We start from the raw sequence: 26,873 nt of genomic DNA on the forward strand, positions 1-26,873 counted from the left end.
TCCTCATGAACTGATCACCCCCAAAAGCCCCACCTCCCAATTCTATCACACCAGGGATTTGGTTTCAAAACACAAACTTGGGGGCAATTCAAAGGTTCTGTCTATGCAGTGAGTGACAGTCTTTCTTACTGAGACAGGGGACCCTCAAAGGCTGATCAGGTTTGAAGCCGTGCAGGTCAATCCACATACACCCAGCCAGAGGTACGTAACACATCTTGCATTTTACTACATGGAACTTTCTATAAATGGGCACCCACACCTTCACCTAGCAGTTGTGGCTCTTACATACATGGAGACCCTCAAGTACCGTCTGATCAGAACCAAGTCAGCAGGGGTTTGCTGTCCAGTGTGTATTTGCCCACATAGCTTATCTCTGTCACTTCTTACCCATCATAGCATACTACTCAGAGGCCCTCTTCCCTGTTTGAAATGATCTCTCTGCAGAAGGAGACAAAAAGACATTTGAAACAAAAGAGCTTACTTAAAAGAGTGGTATGGGGAGGGCACAGACCCTCCTCACCATGGGGTGGGGCTGACTCGGGGGACTGGGGCCCCCACATTTCTCCCATGGCTCTCTTGCCTGGTCTGTATCAGCAGAGCCACATTATGACTTGTGTGGGCCCTAAGCACTTGGCTTTCATAGGTCCTTTCTGCCAAAAAAATATTAAAAAGTATATTTTATGACTGCATTTGTATTGGGATAAATATAAGGCAGCTTGGATTACATGCATTTTTTTCCTTCTGATTTTAAAAGAAGTTAAAGCATTTTTGTGGACCCTTAAATGTATCATGGGCTTGGAGTTCCCTGGTGGTGCAGCAGGTTATGGATCTGTATCTGGCGTTGTCACTGCTGTGGTTAAGGTTGCTGCTATGATGCAGGTTCGATACCTGGCCCCAGGACTTCTGCATGCCATGGGTGTGGCCACACACACAAAAAAAATGTATCACAAGCTCTAGTCACTGTGCCTGCTCTGCCCAATGGGAAAGTCATACTACATACAGGAAGAAAAGGCTGATGGGTCTGGAGGAGCAATGGACATCAAGGGAGATGAGCCCTCGTCCTGACTTCTGAACAATAAGCTGTGAGAGCTCTGATCAGTCCCTCCACCTCTGCCTCTTCACCTTCCCAAGGCAAGTGGAGCTTGACCACCTCTCAGCTGCTTTCTAAGCAGTCACTCCCCAATATTCTACCTAAAGTGCACAGGCCTCAAACTTCATTTTTAACTTTCTGACCCCAACAAGAGGCTCTTCCCCTTAACTACAATATAAAACTTGTCTTCCTTTTCTGGATCTCCTGCTCTCATCAAATCATGTGCTTGTGTGTGCAGCCACTGATTTCCAAAAAGCAGCCATAAAAGCATAATGAGTATGGAGATACCAATGTGAAAATGACAAAGAGAAAGCCATAAACATTCAAATAAATATATAAATATAAACAAGTCTATAAACCAAACCCTGGAGGTATTTTAAATGCATAATGTAGCATTTATATCTCTTACTTTGCACAGCAGAACTTTCAAAGGAAATTCATTTAATTCTATTGCTCACACCCCTAACCTCCATCCAGGAGTAATCGCTAATAACTAGCGCAATTACCGCCTCCCTCCTGATTGAGAGTTCATTTCAGAAGCTCGTTCTTGAATTCATTATCATGCTGGAAATGAGCTGAATCGCAGTGGATATGACCACATGACAATCCCCCTGCCCTCTTTCCTGTTGGGTTCAGTGAGGTGCGTGCCACAGCTCTGGCCCTGCCCTGCTCTGTCTGTGGCTGGCCCTTTTGTCAATACCTGGCCCTTTTTAAAGAATCTTGTCTAGAGTTAGGTAGAGAACAGACAATTCTGTTTTGTTACGAGCTTGAGGGATGAAGAAAAGCATCCCACAGGCAGCAGGACAGCAGCCCTCCTGCTCCAAAGAAGCAGAACCTGACAGCAACTTGCACCTCCAGCCAAAATGGACAATAAATAGACAAGAAATAGATAAGAGCACACTAAGCTCCGCCTCCACCCTGAAAGCTCCCAGCTTTCAGGTGCTTGTTCATCTAACCCTCACCACAGCCCACAGATTTAGAGCCAGATATTGAGTTTGTGGGGCTTCATGCGAAATGAAAATATGAGGCCCTTGTTCAAAAAGCAGAGGAAATGTATAATTAGATGTAGTCAAATATATCTTTTTTCATTCTCCTTGGGTGGTTTTCTCATTCTCCAGTTCACTGGCTCCCTCTGGTTTTGTCACCTTTTTGGCCTTTCATCCATCGTGTTTTTATCTGCTACTTAATGTTGCACTTGACAGGCCATGCCCTGAGATTTCAGTGACAACAGGCCCCTGGCCACCAGGTTCCCATCCCCCAGCCCCCAGGTGGACATACCTGCCCAAGAGTGGAGAAGGTCGGCCAGGTGTCTTCCCCTGCTTTTTGTGAATGGTGAAGCCCAGAAGAGGGCAACCTCTGTGCAAGGATTCACTCAACCCCAGGATGGCCAGGGTGCCTCAGGGCGCACTGCCCAGCTCTGACCTCCCCACACCTGTGCCCAGGGCTGGACACACTTGTACACAGAGGTCATCAGCAGTCCCTGGGTGTGAGGCAAAGAGGGAGAGGCTGGGAAGGGCCATGGGCACCTATAGATGGGGGAGTAGGCGGTAGAGAACAGGGGGGCAGCAGGAGGCAGGATTGAGTGTGATCCAAGGATCCAAGCCTCCCCCGCTCATGACCAACTGTCCTATCAGACCTCTCTCACAAAATACAAATTTAAGATTTTAAATAATTAAAGATATATTAGTTAGTAAGAATTTCAAGATGGTGACTGTAGAGCATCAAACCCCTGAGCCCAGGCCCTCTTAGGCACAAAACCATATACAGTTGCAGTATATGGTTTTGTGCATAAGAGGTCATGTGCAGTGGTCATGTGCCCCTGAAGCTGACTCTGGGTAGATATTACCACCGTCCTCATTTCACACATGGGGGAACTCAGTCCCTTTAATTTTCCCAGAATCATGATTCTGGGAAGCTGGGGTTGGGCGGAGGACACTAAGACTTACACTCAGTCATGTGGCTGCAGAGCCTCATTCTTTACCACTTCCCTGTGCTGTCCCTTATTCCATCAAATCCGGCTGCCTCTACCCAGGGAATCAGCACAACATCTGGTGGTCTTGTGGAACAGGCAAAAGAGAGCACACCCGCCTACACCATTTTGCTGACTCAGCCACCCACTGGCTGCATAGCAATAGGCAGTCCCTTAGCCTCTATGAGCCTAACCTACCACATGTGGGCACTGCGAAAAAAAATAGAGTCAAAAAGTCCATTTATCTAGAAGTACAAGTGTCACCTAAAATATCAAAGATGAGTAGGAGAACCTGACCAGGTCCATCTTCTCCTTTCTCAGGCTTTTCCCTACCTCTCTCTAGGCAACAGACTCTGACCTTGAATGTCCAGAGAGGACAGTGTACATGCTTTGTGATGGAACTGTTCTGTGGCCACACAGCAAGAAAGGGATAAGGTTGGACCAATTCAACACTCTGGCCTAGGAGGGCTGTAATATTTTCTGAGTCTGAGTACAAAGACTTTGATCTTAGCATCTAAATCCAATGTGTTTTTTCTCTCTATTTAGTCCAATGGGCTAGTTCTCACCATTAGTGATCCAAAAGGAATCTCAGCCCAGCATTGAACAGATGTCTGCTGAATGAAGGCCACTGGAGGAAAAGTCTGAATGATGTTTTTCCTCAGACGCATTAATCAGACTGACCCATTAGTAAGTTCTGTCTCAAGGGACCCCAAATCTGTAGCATGAGGAGACAAAGCCTTGGTGACCTTCAAACTTTGAGTCTCTTCTACTTGACTTTAGTGACTTGTGCTTCCTCAGACAAGATCAGGGCATTTCCTTTGGTCTCATTGAAAGAAGCTGCTACTTTGGCAGGACTGTCTGAAAGATCTGAACAGTCAAGGACTTTGGGCTCGAATACAGTAACTCAGTCTATGTTAGGGTCTGCTGCCATACATGATGCCCAAGAGTCTCCATTGTTCTTGGATTCTGGGCCTGTTTCAGGAGTGCCAGTTCACTGCCCAGAGCAAATCAAACACATCCAGAAATTCCCCAGAACCTCAGCTCTAAACTTCAGCAAAGAACATTTCATGAACTATCCAAAGGCTGCAGATGAGCCATCTGACAGTCAGAGACTGTTGGGAACATGAAACAGGTTAGTACATGTCAAATACTCAGCACAGAGTCTGGTACACAGTAAGTGTTCAACTGAAATGCCAGCCTCTGATGAGGATGTAATCTCTCCTGGGGAGGGTTAGTGAGCAGAGTGACATGTCACTCCTTCTGGAGGGGTACAGGATATTTGCCCTAAGAGGGACAGGATGAGGGCACTAGACACTCTGATGAAGGAAGGAGGAAGGTGGGAAAAGGAGTTTGATGCAAGCAGGGGAGCGTGGATCAGGAAGCTGAAAACTCCTTTTACCAGTAGGCATGGCTTTTCCATGGTCTGACTCTGGACACCCCAAGGACAGAGCTAGTGTGAGGTTTCTGGTGTGATGTGAAAACATCTACCCTCAGATTGACTTCCGCTGCTTCCACCTCCCCCAGAGACTTAAAGCATGTAACTGTAATGGGGCATGTAAGTTGGTCTTTCCTGGAGAAACATGGGTCCTTACAAGAGATCAGAAGACACAAAAACACACTCAGGGTCTTTCAAAGAATTCTCCTCTCAACTTTTTGCTTCTGGAGGCCAAACATCTTATACTTCCTTTTTGTCATACACAGACACTTGAGTGCTTTCTCCAGAGCAAAAATGGTTGACACTCTCCGGTGATGGATTCAAACATTTTGACTGAACTCATTCAAATTTCCATCAGTTTAGTCAATTGATGTCATATCAAATATCTGTCAGCACAACCAGCCAAGTTGATTAGACACCTGGTCTTTTTAGTTAGCTCAACTTGTTATTTCTAAAAACAAAAATAAAAAATCAAGATCAAAATAACCTATCAATTTGGTTAGCAAGTGACTAATAACTGCCATCAAAAAAAGTATATTTTTTCAAACCACTTTGGTTTTTTTTCACTGAATCTACTAAATCAATCAGTTGTGTGCGGGAAGTGGGGGTGGCATTGAAGAGATGTGTCAGCTTGCTGGACAAGCAGGGAGGAGAATATTAGAAATAAAATCATCAAAAAGATGCCATCAGAATGGCCACAATTCCACCCTCAATCATCTGCAGTAACAATGAGAAATGAGATCCTGCAAGATGTAGAGATCACTCCTAATCACAATAATTTTGTGCGTTGAAGAGCATTTTTCTATTCTTCCTAGAAATTCCCATGTTCCCATGTTCCCATGTTCATGTTTGATTCCTATGTTCATGTCCATAATTGATAAGCAAATGGTGTGAGAGTGTCCTGGATTGCCTTTCAACAACAAACACACCAATGGCAAGTTCATTGGAAACTGAAAGTTGAGTGCATTTACAGGGGCCCTTTGAATGCTATATTATATGAATTAATTCTGAAAAATGTAGTTCCAACCCACGTCCAGAGGAATATGATAAATTCAATGTTAGACACAATTTTAGACCCAAGCTAAAGAGTTAAAATTGGGGTCTTTGTTAGAAATGAAACCAGGAAAGCTGGCTTTCAGCACTCTGTTCTTGTCCCCTTCACTCTTCTCCCACACTCCCCAGCAGCTACCTCCCTCCCTCCCTAGACATCCCCTCTCAGGACGACAGAGCCTCAAACTGCCCTAGTGGTCTCCCTGCAGAAGGAACCATTTAATAGACCAAGTCACACTGAGAGATCTATGACTCTCTGTGCTCTTTCCAGGCTCCCTGTTTTGGGACAGAACTTACCTGAAGAAATCTGTGTTTAGCTCAAAGGAGTGAATCACTGATGACACACAGTTGTCGTCCCATCCCTCCATATTCGTGGGGGCAGGAGGGGTGGGTGGCTCTTGGACCCAAGTGGATGCCAAAATCTGTGATGCTCAAGCCCTCACATAAAATAGCATAGAAGAGCCAACCCTCTGTATCCGCAGATGCAGAACCCACAGATATGGAAGCTGACTGTAATTTCAGATACCAGGTGTCAGCAGACTGGTTTTAACAAAGCCAGGTCTTGTGAAGAGCTATCTTGCTTAGGGAATCGGAAAATTTCTTATCTCTTAGAAATATTCATTCAGAAATTAAATGGCCCACTTTTGTCCAATTCAAATTTTCCTCTGGTCTGATTTTTCTCCCAGTCACTGACATTCTACAATGGGAATAAGCTGATTATTTATTGCTAGTCACTCACCACCTACAATTCACTTTTCCAATTTTCCTGTGTTGCCTATCAGTGCCACTTTGTCAATCCCTGCAGTTTATTGACTGTGTTCTGATGGCTAGGGTAAACAAATTACTTCAAGAATGACTGTGGCGCAAAAAGGGCCCCTGCTGGGTTCTAAATGATGGACTGATACGTGATCCAATTGATCCTAATGTCAGGAGGCAATTCACCATCACAAGGGGACAGGTTGCCCTAACCCATCTTATCAAGGACATAGTTTTGTGTGGTACATAATATTTTCCTTTTTTTAAATTCTAAGTATTGGACATTATCTAGATCAAATGATTTTGCAGATCAAATATTTCAAATTTTCAAGTCTACTCCTTTAAAATACACTGTGCATATACTGCACAGTAACAGTACCACATTATAAAGGCATTCAAAGCATCAATAACGAAGAAGTTCACATTCCTACATTAGGTCAGAATTCATGTACTGGATATTGGGCAGGTCCCCGTAATGTCTGGACCCAAGTTTATGCCCAGCTCAGTGGTCTCCAAATTTCTTTACTGTGCAATTCTACCAGAAAAACCCTTTTGAGCATGCACCCAGGTGTTCATTTAATTATAATTTGTATTCGTGTATGTACCTCGGTCAATATGTCAAGGCACAATACACGCTTAAGTGAAGGTCATCTTTAAAAACAGTAAATGTAAATCCTTTTTAGTAGACTTCATAATTTTGACCTTTTTTTGGCCTAATAGTATACATGGCTAATTAGGATGTCATTGCCATTACTTCCTAATGGGGCTGGTGACGAGTTTATGATCAAAGCTGAGGAAGCAATATCCCCACCACTTTCTTGTGACTTATTTGGGCCTATATTAAACTATAATCTGAAGTTTTTTTGCAGGAGTCTTAATAATCCACTTGTCCACTTGTATAAATCCTCTTGCATCATGGGAGTTCCACCTTTTGCCAGGAAGATAATAATAAAATTAATAATAATAATTAAAATAATAAAGTAACTTAAAATAATAAAATAATTATTATTACAAAATAATAATTAAAATAATAATAACAATTAAAAGCACTTACCCAGGAAGTCTGAACTCAAGAGCCTGCATAGGTGACCTTGAAATGCTGACCTTCACACATGGTACACAATATCCGTATGTGGTGACTTGAAAAATGATCGGAGCCAGGACTCCTTAACTTAAACTCATTTTAATTTTTAGATAAAAATGTACGTAGAAGTCTACACACCCCAATGGACAGTCTTATGTACCCCTCAGGATGAACAACCCACCTTGGGGATCACTGGCTCCAATTCCCTAAAATTGAGCCTTTTTTGGAGAGGAAGGTGGAGAAGCCCACAGAAACCAAATCAGACTTAATATCCGGCCCAGGAGTTTTGACAACCTGGGGGCACCAGGAAGCATTAAAGGGTTTTAAAGAAGAGGTGATATGGCCTGATCTGCATTCTTACAAGATTATTCTAGATGCACCTGGAAGAAGGGGTTAGGGAGCATGCACAGTTATCAGGAGTTGTAAGAGGAGAAATGATAATGGTCTGAGTTAAAGTTACAGAGTTTGTTTTTTTTTTAAGCTGTTGTATAAATGGATTTCTTTTTTTTATTAGAGTTGATTTACAATATTGCGCCAATTTCTGCTGAACAGCAAAGTGACCCAGTCATATATATATACATATATATACTTTTTTTTTCTCATGTTATCTTCCATCATGTTCTATCCAAAGAGATTGGATAGTGTTCCCTGTGCTATACAGTAGGACTTCATTGCTTATCCATCCTAAGTGTAGCAGCTTTGTAAATGGAGAGAAGTGTACAGATTCACAAGAGAGTCAAGATTTCTAGCATCCATGAGGACACAGGTTCAATCCCTGGCTTCACTCAGTGGGTCAAGGATCCGGCGTTCCCTTGAACTGTGGTGTAGGTCACAGATGTGACCCAAATCCTGAGTTGCTGTTGCAGCTATAGCTCCGATCTGACCCCTAGCCTGGGAACCTCCATATACCACAGGTGCGGTCCTAAAAAGACAAAAAAAAAAGTCAAGATTTGGTTATTAATTAAAACTGCCCCAGGTTAAAGAGCAGCAGAGCTAAATTCAGATCCCAGGTCTCTTCACTCCCAATACAGCGATTTTTCTTCCAATTTTCCATGTCAACAAACACCTGGTCCCTCCTTTTTATCCTCCCCCAGGGAGATAGGGGATCGGGAGCTGAGCCTGGACAGCAACCTGCGTGATGAAGGAAGGCAACAGGAAAGGAAAAGCACTGCCTTCTCCACATATGTTTATCTTTGCAGGATCCATGAGGGGGGCTTCATGAGAATCTGTTTTCTGGGTATTGAATCCTGTATTGAAATAACACACTTCCCAGGGACAACCAGCATGTCCAAGAAACTGTTCATTCAAGCCTAGGCCTTAATAAAAAATATAACCCATCCAAAATGATTACATTTAGAATGGATAAGCAATGAGGTCCTACTGTACAGCACAGAGACTCACATCAAATCTCTTCAGATAGTACACGATGAAAGATAGAATGAGAAAAAGAATGTGTGTGCGTATATGTAAATATATATATATATTGGAATGACCAGGCCACTATGCTGTGTAGCAGAAACTGACACAACACTCTTAATCAACTATACTCTAACTTTTAAAAATAAAACAAAACAAAACAAAAAGCGCTAACCTATCCCAACCAAAGAGTGGAAAGTGGAGGAAGGCACCAACTTGAGAGAAGGAGACACAGCTCTTGTACTCATTCCCATCAGGGAACCCTCATCTCTCCTCTGGGCTATTTGAAATCCTGATTCCTTTAGCTAAAAAGTTACCTCCTCCAAAAATCCCTTTCTTACTATCACTTCTCTCCTGGCTTCTGCCCCAATCTCTAGACATTGGGGTTTTTTCTTATGGCATCTCTCAGTCAGGGATCAGTAGAGGGAATAGAAAATCCCGCAGGCATTTTAAGCAGAAAGGGATTTAACACAGGCATTTAGGGGCTTACAAAATTTGGGGTGGAGTTGTAGGACGGTCCTCTCTAGGCTAGGCCAGAAATTACCCCAGGACACTGCAAAACTGATTTACCATAGGAGTTACCACCTCTGAGACCACCACTGAAACTTAAATTCAAGAACCCACCATTGTATTCTAGGAATCAGAAAGCTAGAATCAGGAGTTCCCCCCATGGTTCAGTGGAAACGAATCTGACTAGTATCCATGAGGATGAAGGTTCGATCCCTGGCCTCCATCAATGGGTTAAGGATCCGGCGTTGCCATAAGCTGTGGTGTAGGCTGCAGATGTGGCTCAGATCACGTTCTGCGGCTGTGGCGTAGGCCAGCAGCTGTAGCTCTGATTCGACCCCTAACCTGGGAACCTCCATATGACACAGGTGCCGCCATAAAGAGACCAAAAAGAAAAGAAAGTCCGAATCACGAAGTCACAACAGCTACTGCCTCTCAAATTCCACAAAGCTGGTGGCTGAGCAGTGAGTGGCTAAAAACATATGTCCATGACCTTACTTTCATCAGAAGAATGCTTGTCTTTTGCTTCAGTTCCACCCTCTAAATTTTTCCTAAAGGCCTCTCTTTGACAAAACTTGATGTTCTTCTAAAGAATGGATGCTGAGAAATTTGACTTTGAACTTTCCAGCCACTTGGGTATATCCTAGAAGGAGGATTGCGGGAGCCAAGCTACACAAATTCCAGGGGAATTTTTCCAAATAATGCATCCTATGTCGTTTTTACATGTCTAACAATTCCTCAATTCCAAGAGCACAGAAATCATGTATCTTACATTCTTCAAGGCTACCACCTTGCAAATGAAAGGCCCTTGCTAAGGTCAGCGAAATAAGTAAAGGATGGAGCAGTTTGTTCCAGTATTTTCTCAATTCGCTTTCTGATTCTGTTCCTGCATTTAAGTGTTGTCTCTGCCTCCTTGAAGGCAACTCCTTTGTTAGAACTTCTCAGGGATATTCCCACAGTTTGAGCCACAGGGCTGGGTATATACATTCTTCAATTAGTGGGTTGATTGTTTTTCATAGCTGATCACTGGTATTTTTTTCCCGAAAGACATTTCTGATCCATGGGGCTCAATCAATAGGTAGCAAATTTCCTGCAAAGGTATAAGATAAATAGATGCTCTGTCATCACATTTTGGCAGCAGACTATTACCAAGTTGGCAATCAAGTGCCCTCTATACTATTCTGCAGGGTTACTGTAAGGATTGAAAAAGATACCACACGGTAACAGTACCTACCACATTGCAGGTGTTCCAAAAATATTGGTTCCTTCCTTCTCCCCAAAAACCTTTCCTCTATAAAAATATGCCTTTCTAGGGTCCTGCTAAGAGACGGGCAAAGCAGATCCTTGAAAAGGTGTAAATGTCTAAGGTATTTGTTATCTATTAATGTGTAACAAATTGCCCAAAACTTAGCAGCTTAAAACAACACTGAACATTTATTATGCTCAGAATGTTTTTGGCCAGGAATCCAGAAGCAGCACAGCTGAGTCATTCTGGTTTAGGGTCTCTAATAAGACAGCAGCAGTTAAGAGTTCAGCAGGCCCTGCTGTCATGAGGCTTGCCCAGGGCTGGAGGATCCTCCCTGATGGTGGCTTATTCACACCACTGATGCCGGTTGTTGGCAAGAGGTCTCAGTTCTTCTCCATGAGGAATGCCTAAGGCTGCTTGAGTGTCATCATGATGTGGAAGCAGTTTCCCCCAGAACAAGTGAGCCAAGAATTCACGGCTGTGTTTTATAAGCAGCCTCAGAAGTCACAGATCATCATTCCTACCATGTCCATTTCTCCCTGGTTACACAGGTCAGCTCTGTGACCACCAGGAGGCCCGGAGCCCTGGAGACCAGTAATAGCCTAAAATATTAGCTCTTTTTTTCTCTGGATAGAAATAGATAGATTGACAACTTTGAATTGCTATTAAAGAATTAAATGGAAGAATAAACCTTGACAAAGCAAAAATAAGAACTGTGATAAAACTGGAGTTCCCTTCATGGCTCAGCAGTTAACAAAACCAACTAGGACCCATGATGATCCCAGGTTCGATCCCTGACCTCACTCTTTGGGTTAAGGTTCTGGTGTTGCCATGAGTGGCTCAGATCTCACATTGCTGTGGCTGTGGCCAGCAGCTACAGCTCTGATTCAACCCCTAGCCTGGGAACTTCCATATGCGGCAAGTGTGGCCCTAAAAAGAAAAAAAAGAAAAAAAAAAACTGTACTAACATTAATACAAATTTACATAAGAAAACCAATTTCTTCATTTTTCTTGGTAAAGAAGTCATCAATACCCCCTAAATATGAAACCTGGAATTTTTTAAAAGATACTGAATTCTTGATTTTTTTCCAAATAGTTTTTTCTGTTTTCTTAGTATTAAAGGGTTATAAAAACTAAGAATATTTCCTGGGATAAATAAACATTTAAAGTTTAGCAGTTTCTTTAGTGTCACTTTTCTTTCTTTTTTTTTTTTTTGGTTAAAGTCACATAAAATTAAATATAACACTTTTAACTTTAAAAGCAGGACTCTATTTCTAGAAAGTTGTTTTTGTCTGTCTGTTTCTCTGGCTGCTTGTGAATATAACCAAAGAGTTGTTTGGAAGAATGGTTCCCCACTATTTATGAGGACTTTTTATGCATCTGGGCAATAGAATAAGTTTTTGCTCTCTTCCTGTACTCTTCAGTAGTTGAAGTTTTCACAACGAACATATATAATTTTATGAACACGATAACAAGGAGCTTAAGTAAAAGGAATATGATTATTAGGTGGGCTATATTGTCATCCCATTTTCATGTACGTTCTTCCCAAATGTTGACATCTTAGAACCTCAGAAGGCATTGAAGATATTATAGATGAGTCATCAATTTTTAGAGATGTTTTCCCTGACTCTTTTCCTAGTGAGTTAGAGTATAGGCATAACACAGACAAAGACAGTGGGTTCAGATCCAAGATGAGCCAATTGTCTTCTCCCACCTGCACCCTTAACCAGAGCTAGACCCCTTGCAAGGCAAATCACTGATCAAAGGAGTCTGTGGATCCTAGAATCCTGATTAAATCCCACTACTTAGTTCACAGTGGGTTGCATAAACTTTGCACATGAAGGAATTAGGAATGAACACATTATTCTGTAGAAGAAAAGGCTTTAAGATAAAAGTGATGTGCCAAGAAAATCTGAAAAACAAAATAAACAGGACATAAGATTCCTTAACACCCAATTCAAAGATCTCTTCAAAATTGATATTAGGGAAATTATGATACAAAAAATATTTCTACCAATAGGCAAGTTTGATTTCTATGACAATTTTCATCCTTCACCTACAAGGGTTTCCCACTGAGCACTTTGAGTGGGACAACCCCTTGTCATAGAGGCTTTTCCTGCATACTGTAGGATATTTAGTCTCCCCAGTCTTCCCCCCAAATATCCTAGTGATGACCCTCAATCACTGAGATCAAAAGGTTCTCCCTCATTTCCACCTCATTCCCTACCCTCTCGCCATGGAAACCAGACAATCTCAACCCTGGGCACTTACAGGTTAGCTTCTGGTTTCCATTAGGACAAGAAGGACTCTTTCTTGCTCACTGTTGAATCTCCAGTGACTGGCGCATAGTAGGTACTCAATGAACACTTTTGCGTAAAAGAAATTATCCAATATAAGATCTACTATGCAGAAATTTTAGGAAGATTAACATTTCTAAACATTTATATCTGTCATTCTAATCTCTTTAAATCTCTTGTGGTTGGAGTTCTTACATGCAGGTAGATGGAGGTAGAAACTGACACTGGTAGAAACCTACGCCATGCTGGACTGTGCACTAGGCCCTCTGCACGTCATCTTGTTTACCACCATCTTGCTTCACAGGTGAGAAGTGACCTGTGTCTGAAGTGGCACCATGTTGAGTGGCAGAGATGGAAATTGGCTGGATGCCCAAGTTCATGCACTTTTTGTGCCATCCCAGTGGGATTTGCTCATCAACACTCACCCTCCTTTCAGATGCTCAAGAAAAAACACATCTTCAGAGATTTCACAACAAGCTCAATTTACTTTCCAGTGATGTCCAGACAAATTCCATCTCTTCAGATTTTGGGCTATTTAAACATAGCCAACTTAGCTCTCCCATGACCTCAGTCAAGCCTCAGGGAGTCAGAGGACAGACATCTTGGCAAATGCCTCCAGCCACTTCCAAATGCACACATTCCTTGACACTCAACTGATGCAACCCCAAGTGGCTTCTTTGGGAGTCTGAAGAAAGCTCACTCTGTCAATCTGATTAGTCATGAGGAAGAAGTGAGGGCAAATGAAGCTGGAATTGTTTGTCTCTGCCTTTCCTTCTTAGAGAACTGGCCCAGAGGCTGTCCCTTCCTGAGGCTAGAAGATATGCCAGGAGCCTCACACAGGGCAATGAAAAAGAAGCACCCCCAACTCCTCCTCTCCATCCTTCACAGGATTTGTGGAAGAGGAGAGGAGGGAGGAAGCCAAGCCAAGGGGTGTGTGACTGCTTGAAGGCTGATGCCCCTTCAGAGCAGAAACAAGTGGCTCAGGAAGGTCTGTCTGCCTTGCTCCCCCCAACGCCTCTGCAGCCTGGCTTTGCCCCTTCTCAGCACAGCTTTTATCTCTAGCACATGGTAAGCCTTCAGTAAATAAGCAAAAGCAGATAGATTTAGGAACAGCAAAGCCAGAGTCAAAACAAAAGTTAGATTTGTGACTCCTGAATCTCCCACTGAGCCAGAACATCATTTTCTCTTCCTTCCTCTCCTCAGTCACACCCTCCTTTCTGCTTACTCTTCTTATTCTCTGTGTCTAGAATTCCCCCATCTTCCCACTTCTTCCTTCCTTTCCAGCTAATCCCTACACTATTTCTCTTCCCATTGCCTCCTCAAAACACCTCTCTCCACTCCAGGTAGGGCCCCCTCTGTCCTCCCCTCTCTGTGTGCACAACCTAGTTGCTCATCACCCAGGTCTTCCCGGGTGTCACCCTGCTGCTGGGTTCATCACCCACTGATGCTCATGGCAAGGCTGCCTGAAGGTGCCACAATGAAAGCCCCCTCACTTCCACTCACCCCAGTGGGGCTCCAGGCTTTCATTCTCTTTGGAGCTGGCAAATCAACAGCCCATCTATATTTCCTCTTTATGGACTTGTGTGGGTTTAGAGGGCAAACATGAGCATCCAATTTAGATATTCCAACAACAGAATGAGCCTCCATTTCCATAGGTAGCACATTTTTTTTATTTCTGAAAATGTGCAGCCCCTACAACTAGCTTCCTTAGAAGTAGGCTGTTGCTACAACCCTGGCAGGTTACAGGAAACTTATCTTCTACAGGCCAAGGCACATGCTGGAAGAGATTAGGGCACATAGTGGAAAAGACACTTTTCATCTAGAGACAGAGGAGGTAAATGACATGTAATTAAAGTCATAAATCTAACTTTTGTTTTGATTTGGTTTTGCTGTTCCTAAATCTATCTGCTTCTGCATGTCTACTGAATGCTTTGACCACTAAACAAAGCTTTTGAAATGAATGAAGATTGTTTCCAGACCCTCTGCTGCCCTTCTCCCCTCTTCTAGTTCTCCGCACCCACTGCCCACCTTTGCCCCCAGGTGAGACCCCTGCACCTGCACTGCTCAAACCTGAAGGGGCAGAGGAACCCCGTGGGGTTTCAAATAGAGATTCTACTCCTGGGGGAGGGAGCTGATGCTCAGGGCTTGCCCTGAGCAGGAAGGAGTGGACCTTGTCAGCAAGAACAGATGCAGAGACCTAGGTCAGCGCTTTTCAACCCGCTCTGCCCATCAGCATCCTTGGGGAGCTTTTAACCATCCCAGGCTGCACTCCAGACCACTTAAGTCAGAATCTCCGCAGAAGAAGCCCAGGCATCAGGATTTTTTAAAGCTCCCCAGAGGAAAATGATGGCTGTGTGCCCTCAAGGTTGAGAGCTCTGCTCTCAGAGTTTAAAGGAAAGAGGATTTGCATCCTAATGAAAGGAAGGGGGGAGAGGTGCTCTCAAAACAACTCATCCCTACTTGGTTCCCACCAGGCCAGGTGAAAACGGTGCTTGGGTTCATCATGTGCAGAAAATGGCTTGTGTAAAGCCAGTTATGGAGACAGGGTGACTGGTGGTGGGGGAGCCAAGTCCTAAGTGCATCACAGTATGCTGAGATGTGCCATATGGGAGTCCCCTGGTGGCTCAGCAGGTTAAGGATCCAGCTTTGTCACTGCAGTGCCTCAGGTCATAGTGATGACGTGGATTCTGGAACTTACACACGCCATGGATGTGGCCAAAAAAATAAAACAAAATAAAGCTATGGAGCGTGAGACACACAGGATCCTGAGCTAGGGAAATCCAGCCCATTGGCCTCTTGAGCTGACATTTAACAGCAGCCCATTAAGTGCCTCCCCTCCCCCTGCCATCACCCCTCCTGGCCCCCTTCTAAACGCCTCCACTCTGTCTGCAGAAGGCCTTCCATGTTCACCTGACTCTGTTTTCCCTGAATAAGAGGTTCCAGGGACAGCGCCTGATGGGATCTGTCCCAGTTTCCACACCCTCCCAGGACAGCCTGACTCCTGACTCTAATCAGTGTCGCTTTTAGAAAACAAACATCTATGCAGGGAGGGGGTGCAGTGGGAATCAAGGTTTTGTTGAAAAGAAAGGGGATGGCTCAGGGGCCTTATGGACATGCTAAATGAAGCCCTTGAAGCAGTCAAGTGCAAAACTCTATCCTTGCCTCAGTGACAGATGGGGCACATACCACCCCGGTTATACAGGCAAAGTCCCAGGGCATTCTGTTGTCCCCTCAAAGGAGATGTGTGTTTGTGTGCACTGCATCCAAAGACCAAAATCCAAGACAGACCCCAAGAACAGTGGCAGGCTCACCAGGCTCTGGTCTCTGTGTGGGAGGAGCAGCATCTTCAGGGAAGAGTCCAGGATCCATAGCAAGGAGTTGATGATGCAAAAAGAGCCAGGTCTGAGCCTTAGGAGGCAGGGACAGGCCCAGCTCCTGTGTTGACCCCCATGGAACTGTAGGCAGCCGCCCTCACTTCTCTGAGCCTGTGACATGAGACTACACCAGCCTACTTCTCCCCACATCATGGCATCTTTTGAGGAAGCAAATGCTTCATGAAATGTGAAATACTATGTGCATGAAGTTTTACAGCAGTGCAGAATTTGTCACGTTCACAGAGTGTGCCTGTGTATACTTGTGTGTGAGTGAGTATAAGTGTGTATTTGTGTGTATGTGTGCACGAGATATATGTGAGAGTGTGTGGGTGTATGTGCATGTACATGAGTGCATGTGCAGAGTATCCTGTGAGTGTATGAGTGTGTATGTGTGAATGCGTGAGTGTGTGTGTGTGTGCACATGACTGCATGTGTGGATGAGAGTGTGCATGTAGGGTGTGTGTAGGTGTGTGGCTGTTACACTGTGAAACAGATACCAACCCCCACAGGTCAAAGGCAAGGTCAGAACACCTGTGGGTGATCAGGAAGTCACCATGGTAACAATGGGGGTGGGTTGGGGACAGGATCCAGGTGGACAATGGAGAACAACACACTTGAAGAGAATCAAGCCTGAGGAGGCCTCCTGCACAGGAAAAGGACAAGTGCTGTGGACGGAGAAGCTAGAAATCAGCTCAGGCACAGGGGCCCAGCCCAGAGGCAGAACCACAGCAGAGCGAGGACAGTTGCCACTTTTGAGGCTGCTTAACTTTTCCCTCAAGTAGCCCCAACTGACCCACACATTGTCCCCAGGTGGTTTGAAGACACACCTGAAGCAGCCACCTACAGACTCAAAATGTTTGAAAATAAGAAAGTGTGCACTCTACTTTGTAATATGCCATATTTGCTTAAATATACAACTATTTCCCTCCAAAAACATTTCACCCCCAGAGCAGCGAGCTCCCCTGTGCCACCTGAGCCCCACGGGTCATGCCTGGAGGTGGCAAGACAGGTGCAGAGCACCTCAGAAGCTTTTGGGGCCATGGCATGACCAAGCAGTGTTTGAAGATGACTCATCCATCACCAGTGGTGACATGGAGAGGACTAGGGGGCCGGCCTGGACAGGGGAGGGCCTGGCCCAGTGGCAGAGAGCAGACTAATGTAGGTTGGGGCCCTCAAGCAGAAGTATGGTGGCCCAGTAATGGCTGCTGTTGGGATGGTGAGACAGGGGCCAGTACCCAGCCTGGGGAAGGGTCAGACCACTTGAGAAGTGTCCGCCGAGAAGGGCGTGGGCACCCCTCTGAATATCCTTCCAAACACAGGTGAAAATCTGAGGAAGCATTGTTGTGCTGTGGCATAGGCCAGCAGCTACAGCTCTAATTCTACTCCTGGCCTGGGAACCTCCATATGCCTCAGGTGCGGCCCTAAAAAAGCGAAGGAAAAAAGAAAGAAGAAAGAAAGAAAGAAAGAAAGAAAGAAAGAAAGAAAGAAAGAAAGAAAGAAAGAAAGAAAGAAAGAAAGAGAAAGAAAGAAAGAAAGAAAGAAAAAGAAAGAAGGAAAGAAAGAAAGTCTAAGGGAGAGATCAAAGGTCCAGCCTCTTACTCTCATCCCACATAGGCTCCTGAGCCTTTCAGCTGAGGGCCCTGGTTAGATTCCCAGCCCTGGTCCTGCAGGAGAGCCAGCAAGATAGGCACCAACTGTGCAACCCCAGAGTCTGTGCATGGCTCAGAGGACCCATGCTGCCCCAGTCCCTCCCAGCTTGACCCTCTGGCCCCAGTGAGTCAGGCTCTGCTCAGCCCACATTAGACTCACTGGGCTGGAGCTGCCAAGAAAAGCTCTGAGCCACCCCTAACAAGAGGCAGCTCTCAGCCAGCCTCTTACACAACTGGCCCTGAGAAAGGCACCTCTCACCTTGGCCCAATGGCTGGCCAGGCCCCTTCCTCTTTTCCCCTGCCTATCTGTCTAGTGACCAAGACTCTCTCTCAGCCTTATCCCTCCCTGACCTCCGTGGGGATCCAGCCCACAGGCCTATTCTGTCCCTATTCCAGCATCCACTCAGCCATGCGCAGCTGATTTCAACCTTTCAGCAGCTGGCCACGCGGTTCAGAGATCAGCAGAGCCCCTGGTGCAGGGACTCAGCCAGCTCAGCGAGGTCCTTTCAGAGCAAGGTCCCTGCCTTTTATTCTGCTGTCTCTGTGATCCAGTGGCAAGATGGCAGAGAGTCTGGAGATCTTGTCTGGTGAGCCAAGTCGAGGGATGCTCAAGAGGTCCAGCGTAGAGAAAGGAAGGCTTAGAGTTAATCTCTGCAGTGTTCTCATGTGTGATGGGGGGGGTGTGTCCTGTGCCAACAGGATGACAGAACTGGAACCAGTGATGGGTAAAACCCAGAGGCTTGATGTCAGCTCTCCGGACCCAAGGGTTTCCAGTAATCAGAGCTGTTCACAGTGAGAACAGCCTGCCTCATGGGGTCATGGGACTGCAGCCAACAGTCGGAGGCACTACAAAATGTTTGAGAGAGGCAAAGGATATCCCTTTCAATCTTGAGACTGTAGAGACTTATGGAAATTCTCCTTTCCCATAATCACAAATTCCCATAATTGCAAAGCCTTGGGCAAAATGTATCAATGCAACACAAATTTTGGAAAACTTAATCATGTTTCCTTCTCCAGAACTTCAGCAACCTCCTAACTCAGGTGGGTGCAAGATGACATACATGAGACTACTTTAGATTCAGCCCCAGGACAAGGTCTCCTTCAGACTTAAACCCGACAGGCCACAGGGAGGGACAGCTACATACTGATGCACACCAAAAACTCCAGAAACCCCTTAATTTCAGGCCCTTTCCTCTCAAATGTGCAAGCGTGTGCCAGGGAGGGTGCAGCCTCTCCCCACTGGGCATGTTCTTGCATGGGTGCCAGAAACAGACAGCCTTTTAGAGAAAAGAGCCAGAAGGAGAATTTCAAAATGAGAGCAATACAGTGGGAGCCATCTTTGCTAATGTTGGGAGAACTAGGGTCCAAATTTACCACCGAGAACTCTTCACAGTATGGCTTCTGACACACAGCTTCACTTTGTCTTGCCAGCTGACCCCTACTCCAGCAGGTCTACCCCTGGGATCTTCTGGCACAAACCAGGTGTGTATTTTTTGCAGGCGTTTCCTTGGCCTGGCGTCTTCGCCTCCCACTTGCCTGCTCAGCCAAGTCCTGGTGTGAAAGCCTGGGCAGGTCTCCCCAGGGGCCTGGGAGGTTGGGGAACTGCCCTGAACGCTTACAGCAGCCCCAGCGGCCCTGCCCCCACCCCACTTTCCCTCCACTCTGAGTCTGCTGACGGTAGCCTGGCAGTTGTGGTCCCCCTGGGGAAGCCTAAGGGCACACAGTAGGGATCCAACAAAGAGCTTCTTACAAAGAGGAGGGAAGGGCTCGGTGTGGTGCCTTTGGGCAGGCCCCTTCTGGGAACACGAGGCCAGGCTTTTTGGAGAGATGTGAGGCTGATCCAAACAGCCCTTTCTGTCCATATTTCTGAGGGAGAAGAGGAGGTACAGGCAGCCAAGGAGAGCGTTCTCACGCCAAGCGGATAATTATGTGTTCTTGGAAGCAGGTTTAATGGACTGGCTCAGAGCTGAGCCGGGGATAGGCTCTGAGGCTGGCCGCCTTCAGACGGGGACGTGGCCCGGGCAGCAATTTCATCGTCCAGTTTTAACAAGTGGCCGCCGCCTTATGGAAACTTTTGAAAGGCTTTCTGTTTCTGACCCGCCAGCTTGCACGTCATCTGGTTGTTTTAGCCATTTTTCCCTTCAATTGGGGAGCACACAAATAGAGGAAACTAAAAATCACTGAGGGCCTACTGTGTGCCAAGAACCAAGCAGCAATTTCATTGTCCCAAGAACCCATTAGAAGGGGAGGAACAGAGGCCCACGCAGCACCTCGTGGCAGGGAAAAGAGTGAGGCTGGGCATCTCAGCTTCCACAGCCTGTGCTCTTTCCAAACGGTGACCTTCTCTTTACAAGGCCATTTTTGCTGCATGTCTCGCCCCTACCCCAAAGCCAAAATTCCCCCGTTTGAACAGGATAAACATTCCCATGGCAAAGGAACGCTGTGTTCCCCAGAGGAGAGGCAATCACGTTGTTCCTGCCGAGGTTATGTGGGCTTATGAAATAGAATACTGGGCTGAGGGCCTGAACCCAGGCTGGAGGGCGCCCCCCTACCCCAGCCCTGCCTCCCCCACAGCTGCGCCCTGCAATGCAATTGGAGTAACCGGGTCTAATTTTGACTCTGCTGTAAGCTGCTGCTTTCCCTGGGTCTCTGCTCCCTATACCCATCACAAGGCAGCGAGCTTGCTTCCAGAAGTGTAAAACGGAATTCCCCATCATGGTATAGTGGGTTAAGAATCCGACTGCAGCGGCTCAGATCGCTGCAGAGGTGCAGGTTCGATCCACGGCCCTGTGCAGTGGGTTAAACGATCTGGTGTTGCCACAGCTGTGGCATAGGTCACAGCCGTGGCTCAGATTCAGTCTCTGGCCTGGGAACTTCCGTAAGTTATGTGGCCATAAAACCAAAAAGAAAAAAAAAGTGTAGAGAGATACATCCATGTGAGCAATAATTTGCTTTGCATTCCTGGGCTTTGATTTCTCCATCTGTAATTGAGAATATTGTCTGTGTACCAGAGGGACTCAAAGGAAGAGAAGAAAGGGCCTTTTTGGAGAGACTCTGGAGAGTACTTTCCTTGTGCCATAGTTCATTCTTTCCATAATTATTAAACATATATTGAGAGTTTATAATGTGTCAGGTTTCTGCTGAACACTGAAAACAGAAATCTACAAGGTTAACAGCCCCTTTGGCTCATCATGTATACACACTTTCTTCATCAAAAAAGTAATTTAGGAGTTCCCTTTGTGGATCAGTGATAATGAACCCGACTAGTATACATGAGGATGTGGGTACGATCCCTGGCCTCACTCAGTGGGTTAAGGATCCAGCGTTGCTTTGAGCTGTGGTATAGGCTGGCAGCTGCAGCTCCAATTCGACCCCTAGCCTGGGAATTTCCATGTGCCACAGGTGGGGCCCTAAAAAGAAAAAAAAATTAAATGTTTGAAGTCTCTAGTTAGAGAATAATTCCTACTCCTATATACTTGAGCCATATCACTACGATTTCTATCATATTTCCTTGATTATATGATATACCTCCTCATATTTTAACATTTCTTAAATGAGAGTGAATCTTGCAGGTTTGGGAGGGTTGGTTTTTATATTTGTTTTTTTGGCTGCTCCTGCCGCATAAGGAAATTTCCAGGCCAGGGACTGAACCTATACCACAGCAGTGACTTGAGCTGCTGCAGGGACAATGCTGGATCCTTAACCCATTGTGCCACAGGGGGACTTCCAGCATCTTGCAGTTTTAATTGGCAGCATTTTCTTCTTTCTTGGTGATACACAATACAGTGATAATAACATCTTATAGTCTTTAACATCTTAGATTCCATTAAATATATTTGGGGGACATTTTTATTTTTCAACTGAATTTTTAAAGGAATTCACAACCCCTGAAATTTTTGTGTGTGTGCTTTTTTTTGGGTGGGGGGGCTCGCACCCGCAGCATATGGAGGTTCCCAAGCTAGGGGTCGAATCAGAGCTACAGCTGCTGGCCTACACCACACCCACAGCCATGGCAACTCAGGATCCAAGCAGCATCTTTGATCTACCCCACAGCTCACCACAATGCCAGATCCTTAACCCACTGAGCAAGGCCAGGGATCGAACCCACAACCTCATGGTTCCTAGTCGGATTCGTTTCCACTGTGCACGACGGGAACTCCCACAACCCCTGAATTTAATACAAGGTCTTTTCAGAACATTTCTAATTCATCCAGGTGTGAGGTGTCAGGCACATCCTGTGTCTGAGATACCGCATTGCCTCTCACTTTTCACTTGAGGGAATCCTTCCGACAGTCCAGGGTGCTATATCGCCTTTTGGCCACCAGAGGGAGCGAGTGCACTGGGAAGGGATAGGATCTCAGGCTGGCCTGCTTTCCTCGCTTCCTAAACCTTTCCAGGGTGCCCCCTCCAGGTCATATGAAACTCCACGTTCGGAGTCAGTATAGGGAAAGGCCCTCTTCCAGGGCCTTGGCAGCACCAGAAAGAGGAGTTGGTTGATGCTTGCAGACCCACGCTAAAAATTAACCAGGGTTTAAATGAGCCCTTCCTGGGAATGAAGGCAGATACAATAAAGCTCTGCCTCAAAAGTACAGGCTGGTGGGCTGACCCCCACCTTCTTAAATGATTCAGGACCCCTGAGACCCACGTGATTTGTAAACTTCTCTCACTCTGGTTGCTTATAGACTTTCATCCTTCCTTCCTCCTTTTCTTCCTTCCCTCCTCCTCCTTCATTTAACTGGTTATTTATTGAAAACCTGCTATGTGCCAGGCTCTGTGCTGCGAGTTGAGGATACAGCAGTAAAAGGAAGAATACTTAGTCCCACAAGACCATGTGACAGGAGACCATGGTCAAGAGGAGGTAGGGAAGTCTTCTCTGACAATGATATTTGAGACAAAGCCGGAGGGAAGTGTAGGACTTACCCAGGTAAAGAGAGAGGGGGAGGCCTTTGAGGCATATTCACCAGCATTTGCAAAGGCCCTGAGGTGGCAGGTGCTAGGAGGTGGCCAGTGCGGAGCCCAGAGATGAGAAGGAGAAGCACAGGGTATATGCTAAAGCATAAAGTCACTCAAGAGATGCAGAGCCTTGAGCACCATGTTTAAGATGTGGTTTTCCATCTGTAGCCATTGAAGGGACTTAGGAAGGAAACAGACATGAGTGGAGCTGAACATAATGTGACAGCTCTGCCTGCCCTGTGGATCGCAGCTTGGAGGAGAAATCTGAGAAGTAGGGAGTTATTGGAGAAGTGGCAAGAGTGATGGTAAACTAAGTGATGACACTGGACATTAAGGTTGTTTTAGAGATTGAATTGCTGGATTTGGAGAGTGGAGCAGAAGGAAGCATGAAGTTTGACTTCTGAGTTTTCTGAAGGAGCAGAGTGGAAGGGGAAGGGGAGTTTTCCTGGGATGGGCATCTTTGAGAGAGGAGGGCAGGACCTAGGAAGGGAACACTATGAGTTGTCTCAGTGTATGATGTTTAAGCTGATTCTGGAACATCCACAAACAGGTGTGAAGTAACGAATTAAATCTGTGAATCCAGTGTACAAAACTGGGCTGCACGTATTAGATTTGGGAGTCATAATTATGTAAATGGATGGTAAAGCCATGGCAGCATGAAGCAGTGGGGAAAACTCTAGATCATATTGAAATGAGACTGTGTACAGGTTCAACACCACCTCCCCAAGAAAAAACAAAGTAAAGGGAAGACTTAACTGAGCAGGAGGAGGCCAAAGAAGAATGGCTGAGACAGGAAGGAGGGAAGTATGGAACTACCAGGGGGCAGCCAGACTAAACCTGGAAACTGAGAACACCGGGCAGAGGTCGTTCCAAAACCAAGTCATGGCATAAGCCTTGGCCTCTTCGGAAAGGAAAAGGAGCCCCATGGAGGGACAGGTGCACACAGGCTCCAGCAGATTGTACCAGAGCCTCTTAGCATTCCTGGGAAGAAGCTGGAAAGGGCACTGAGGGCAGAAAGGAGAGAAGGGGGACTGGAGGTCCCTGGTCAGCAATGGAGACTTGGAGCAAGTAAAATCAAGCTTCTCTTAGACACCCCACTGAATTGGAAGACCCAGATCCATGCGTATGTATCAAGGGGAAATTAGATGTACAACTAATTACCACAATAAGAGAATGCAATTGGTACAAAAGGTGGAGAAAAAAATATTTCAGTGATCAGAAAAAAAGAGAGGGCGATATCTGTTCTAACTGGGTGGTCAGGGAGATCTGCATAGCAGAAGTGGACTTGCTTTTGGACTCAGTAGAATTGGGGGACTTTAAAAAGTACAAGTCACTTGTGTGGAGGAATGGCCCCAGGCCCCTCTGGTAGCACAAGTGACTGAAACAAAGTCTGAGGTGTAAGGACAGACCTCAGGCTTCCTGGGGCCTCCATAAAGCCTCAGCCAAGTCCCCTGGGCCCATCCTGACCACACTGTTCTTTGTTTTCCTTTCGCCAGTTGCATGACAGATGAGCAGCTGCCATCGGAAGGACATGTCTGACGCTCACACTCACAGCAGCCCCCTCCTGGCAAAGCCTCTTTCCAGCAGATACAAACTCAACGAGTCAGAGTTTACCAGTCCCAGCTGGCCCTCAAACCCCCAGGATACCCACCTCGCCCTGCCTCTTCTGGAAATGCCTGAAGAAAAGGTAAGGAACATCCCTCCTGGAATGTTTCCCAGGTGACAGGTTGGGGGAAGGGTGGAGAAAGATGCTCTTCTCCCCGATCCCTGATATGCATGTGACTTAAGGCAGACTTAAATGTCTGCACTCTCAATGCATGCTCACGTCCCATAGTCGGTCCTTCTTGGTCTTAGATGTAAAATGTGGCTCTGTGTACAACATGATTTTAAGGACATGTAGAGAAAACGCACACATTCCAGTCTTCCAACTCGTCCCCTAAATCATTCCCCTTGTACCTGCCCCCTTAAATTACTCTATGGCCTCCAAAAGGAAGCCCTCATTCAAATGCAGGTCATGAGCCTTCCTTGGACTCAAGAGCATGGAGGCAGCCTGGCTAGCCACGGATTCAGTGGAGGGAGGCCCAAGACTGCTAAGGGTTTTTTTTAATGAGATATAATTCAAATTCACCCCTTTAAAATATACATTTCACTGGCTTTTAGCATATTTACAAAGTTGTGCAAACATTGTCATTGTCTTATTCCAGAATATTTTTATTACCTCAAAAAGAAAATCTGTATTCATTAGCAGTCACTCTTCATTTCGCCTTCCCCCTTAGTCCCTGGCAACCACCAAGCTACTTTCTGCCCCTATGAATTTGCCCATTCTGTACACTTCATATACATAGAATCATATAATATGTGACCTTTAGGCTTCTTTCATTTAGCATAAAGTTCCCAGGTTCATTCAGTACATCATTCCTTTTTATGGCCAAATAATATTTCTTGTATGAATTAACCCTACTTTATTTATCCATTTATCAGTTGATGGACATTAGGGTTGTTTCTGCTTTGGGGCTATATAATGGGGAGTAATATTCCCTGTGCTGTAAGGTAAGACATTATTGTCTATCCATTCTAAATGTAATAGTTTGCATCTACTAACCCCAAACCACCAGTCCATCCCACTGCCTCACCCTGCCCCCAGGAACCAGAAGTCTGTCCTCTATGTCTGTGAGTCTGTTTTGCAAATAGGTTCATTTGTGCCATGTTTTAGATTCCACATATAAGTGATATAATATGGTATTTGTCCTCTTTCCGACTTACTTCACTCAATGTGACAGTCTCTAGCTGCGTCCATGTTACTGCCAATGGCATTATTTCATTCTTTTTTGTGGCTTAGTAGTAGCCCATATATGTATTACATCTTCTTTATACATTCACCTGTTAATGGACATTTAGGTCACTTCCATGTCTTGACTATTTTTTAAGTGTAGTATGGAAGTCTCTAATTATTATTATTGAATTGACTTTTCCTCCTTCAATTCTGCCAAGTTGTGCTTCATATATTTTGGGCCTCTGTTGTTAGGCATGTGTTTATAAATCTTATATTTCTTGATAGATTACCCTTTTATAATTATAATTATCTTTCTTACTCTCTAGTAACAAGTTTTGTCTTAATGAAAGGTCTATTTTGCAGATCTTAGTATTGTCGCTCCAGCATTTTTTTTTTTTTTTGGTAACTGCACAATATATCTTTTTCCATCTTTATAATCTATTTATGTATTGGAATATAAAGTGTGTCTCTTGTAGACAAGATACAGTGGTATAACTTTCTAAAATCCGTTCTGCCAATGTGTGTATTTTAATTCAAGGGTGTATCCATTGACATTTAATATAGTTACTGATAAGGTAGAATTTATGCCTGCTGTTTTGCTGTTGGGTTTTTGCATGTCATATCTTTTCTGTTTCTTTATTATTTCACTACTATCTTTTCTCTTAAATAGAGATTTTCTAGTGTTTCATTTTTGAGTCCTCTGACATTTTTTTCTGTGGTTTTTTTACTTCTTTTCTGAGTCATTGTCTGGACATTACAATTAACATCTTACTTTGTAATAATCTAGTTTTATTAAAACGAACTTAATTACAAGAGTATCCAGAAGTTTTGCTCCTATGTAACTCTCTGCCCACCTCCTTTATGCTGATATTGTCATACATATTACATCATTATACAGTGTGTACCCACCAACAGAGACTTATAATTGCTTTATGAAATTATCTTTCGTATCACGAGAAAAAGAGTATTACAAAAAATACATTTATATTGTCTATTTTATTTACCTAGTTACCTTAATCAGTGTTCTTCATTTCTTCTTATGAATTTGAGATACTGGTGTCCTCTCTAGTGTTCTTTGCTATCAGCCTAAAAGACTCATTTTAATATTTCTTTTAGGGCAGATCTGCTAACAATGAATTCCCTAAGTTTTCATTTATCTGAGAATGTCTTAATTTCTCCTTCTTTTTTAAAGAATAATTTTGCTGAATATAGAATTCTTGATTGAGAATCTTTCTTTCAACACTTTCATGGCATTCCACTGCCTTCAGGCCTCT

General features: G+C 44.9%; 1 protein-coding gene across 1 annotated transcript in view; it reads left to right on the plus strand.

The window, feature by feature from the left end:
* The window catches only part of SLC14A2 (solute carrier family 14 member 2), a 483,794-nt gene that overhangs the window by 397,493 nt on the left and 59,428 nt on the right, over positions 1-26,873 (plus strand). Inside the window, 1 exon segment of the mRNA XM_021092457.1 lies at positions 24,323-24,513. Within this exon segment, the coding sequence (XP_020948116.1) occupies positions 24,334-24,513 (180 nt within the window). The 5' untranslated portion in view covers positions 24,323-24,333.

This window comes from Sus scrofa, chromosome 1, assembly GCF_000003025.6.
Source record: "Sus scrofa isolate TJ Tabasco breed Duroc chromosome 1, Sscrofa11.1, whole genome shotgun sequence".
Lineage (NCBI taxonomy): Eukaryota > Metazoa > Chordata > Mammalia > Artiodactyla > Suidae > Sus > Sus scrofa.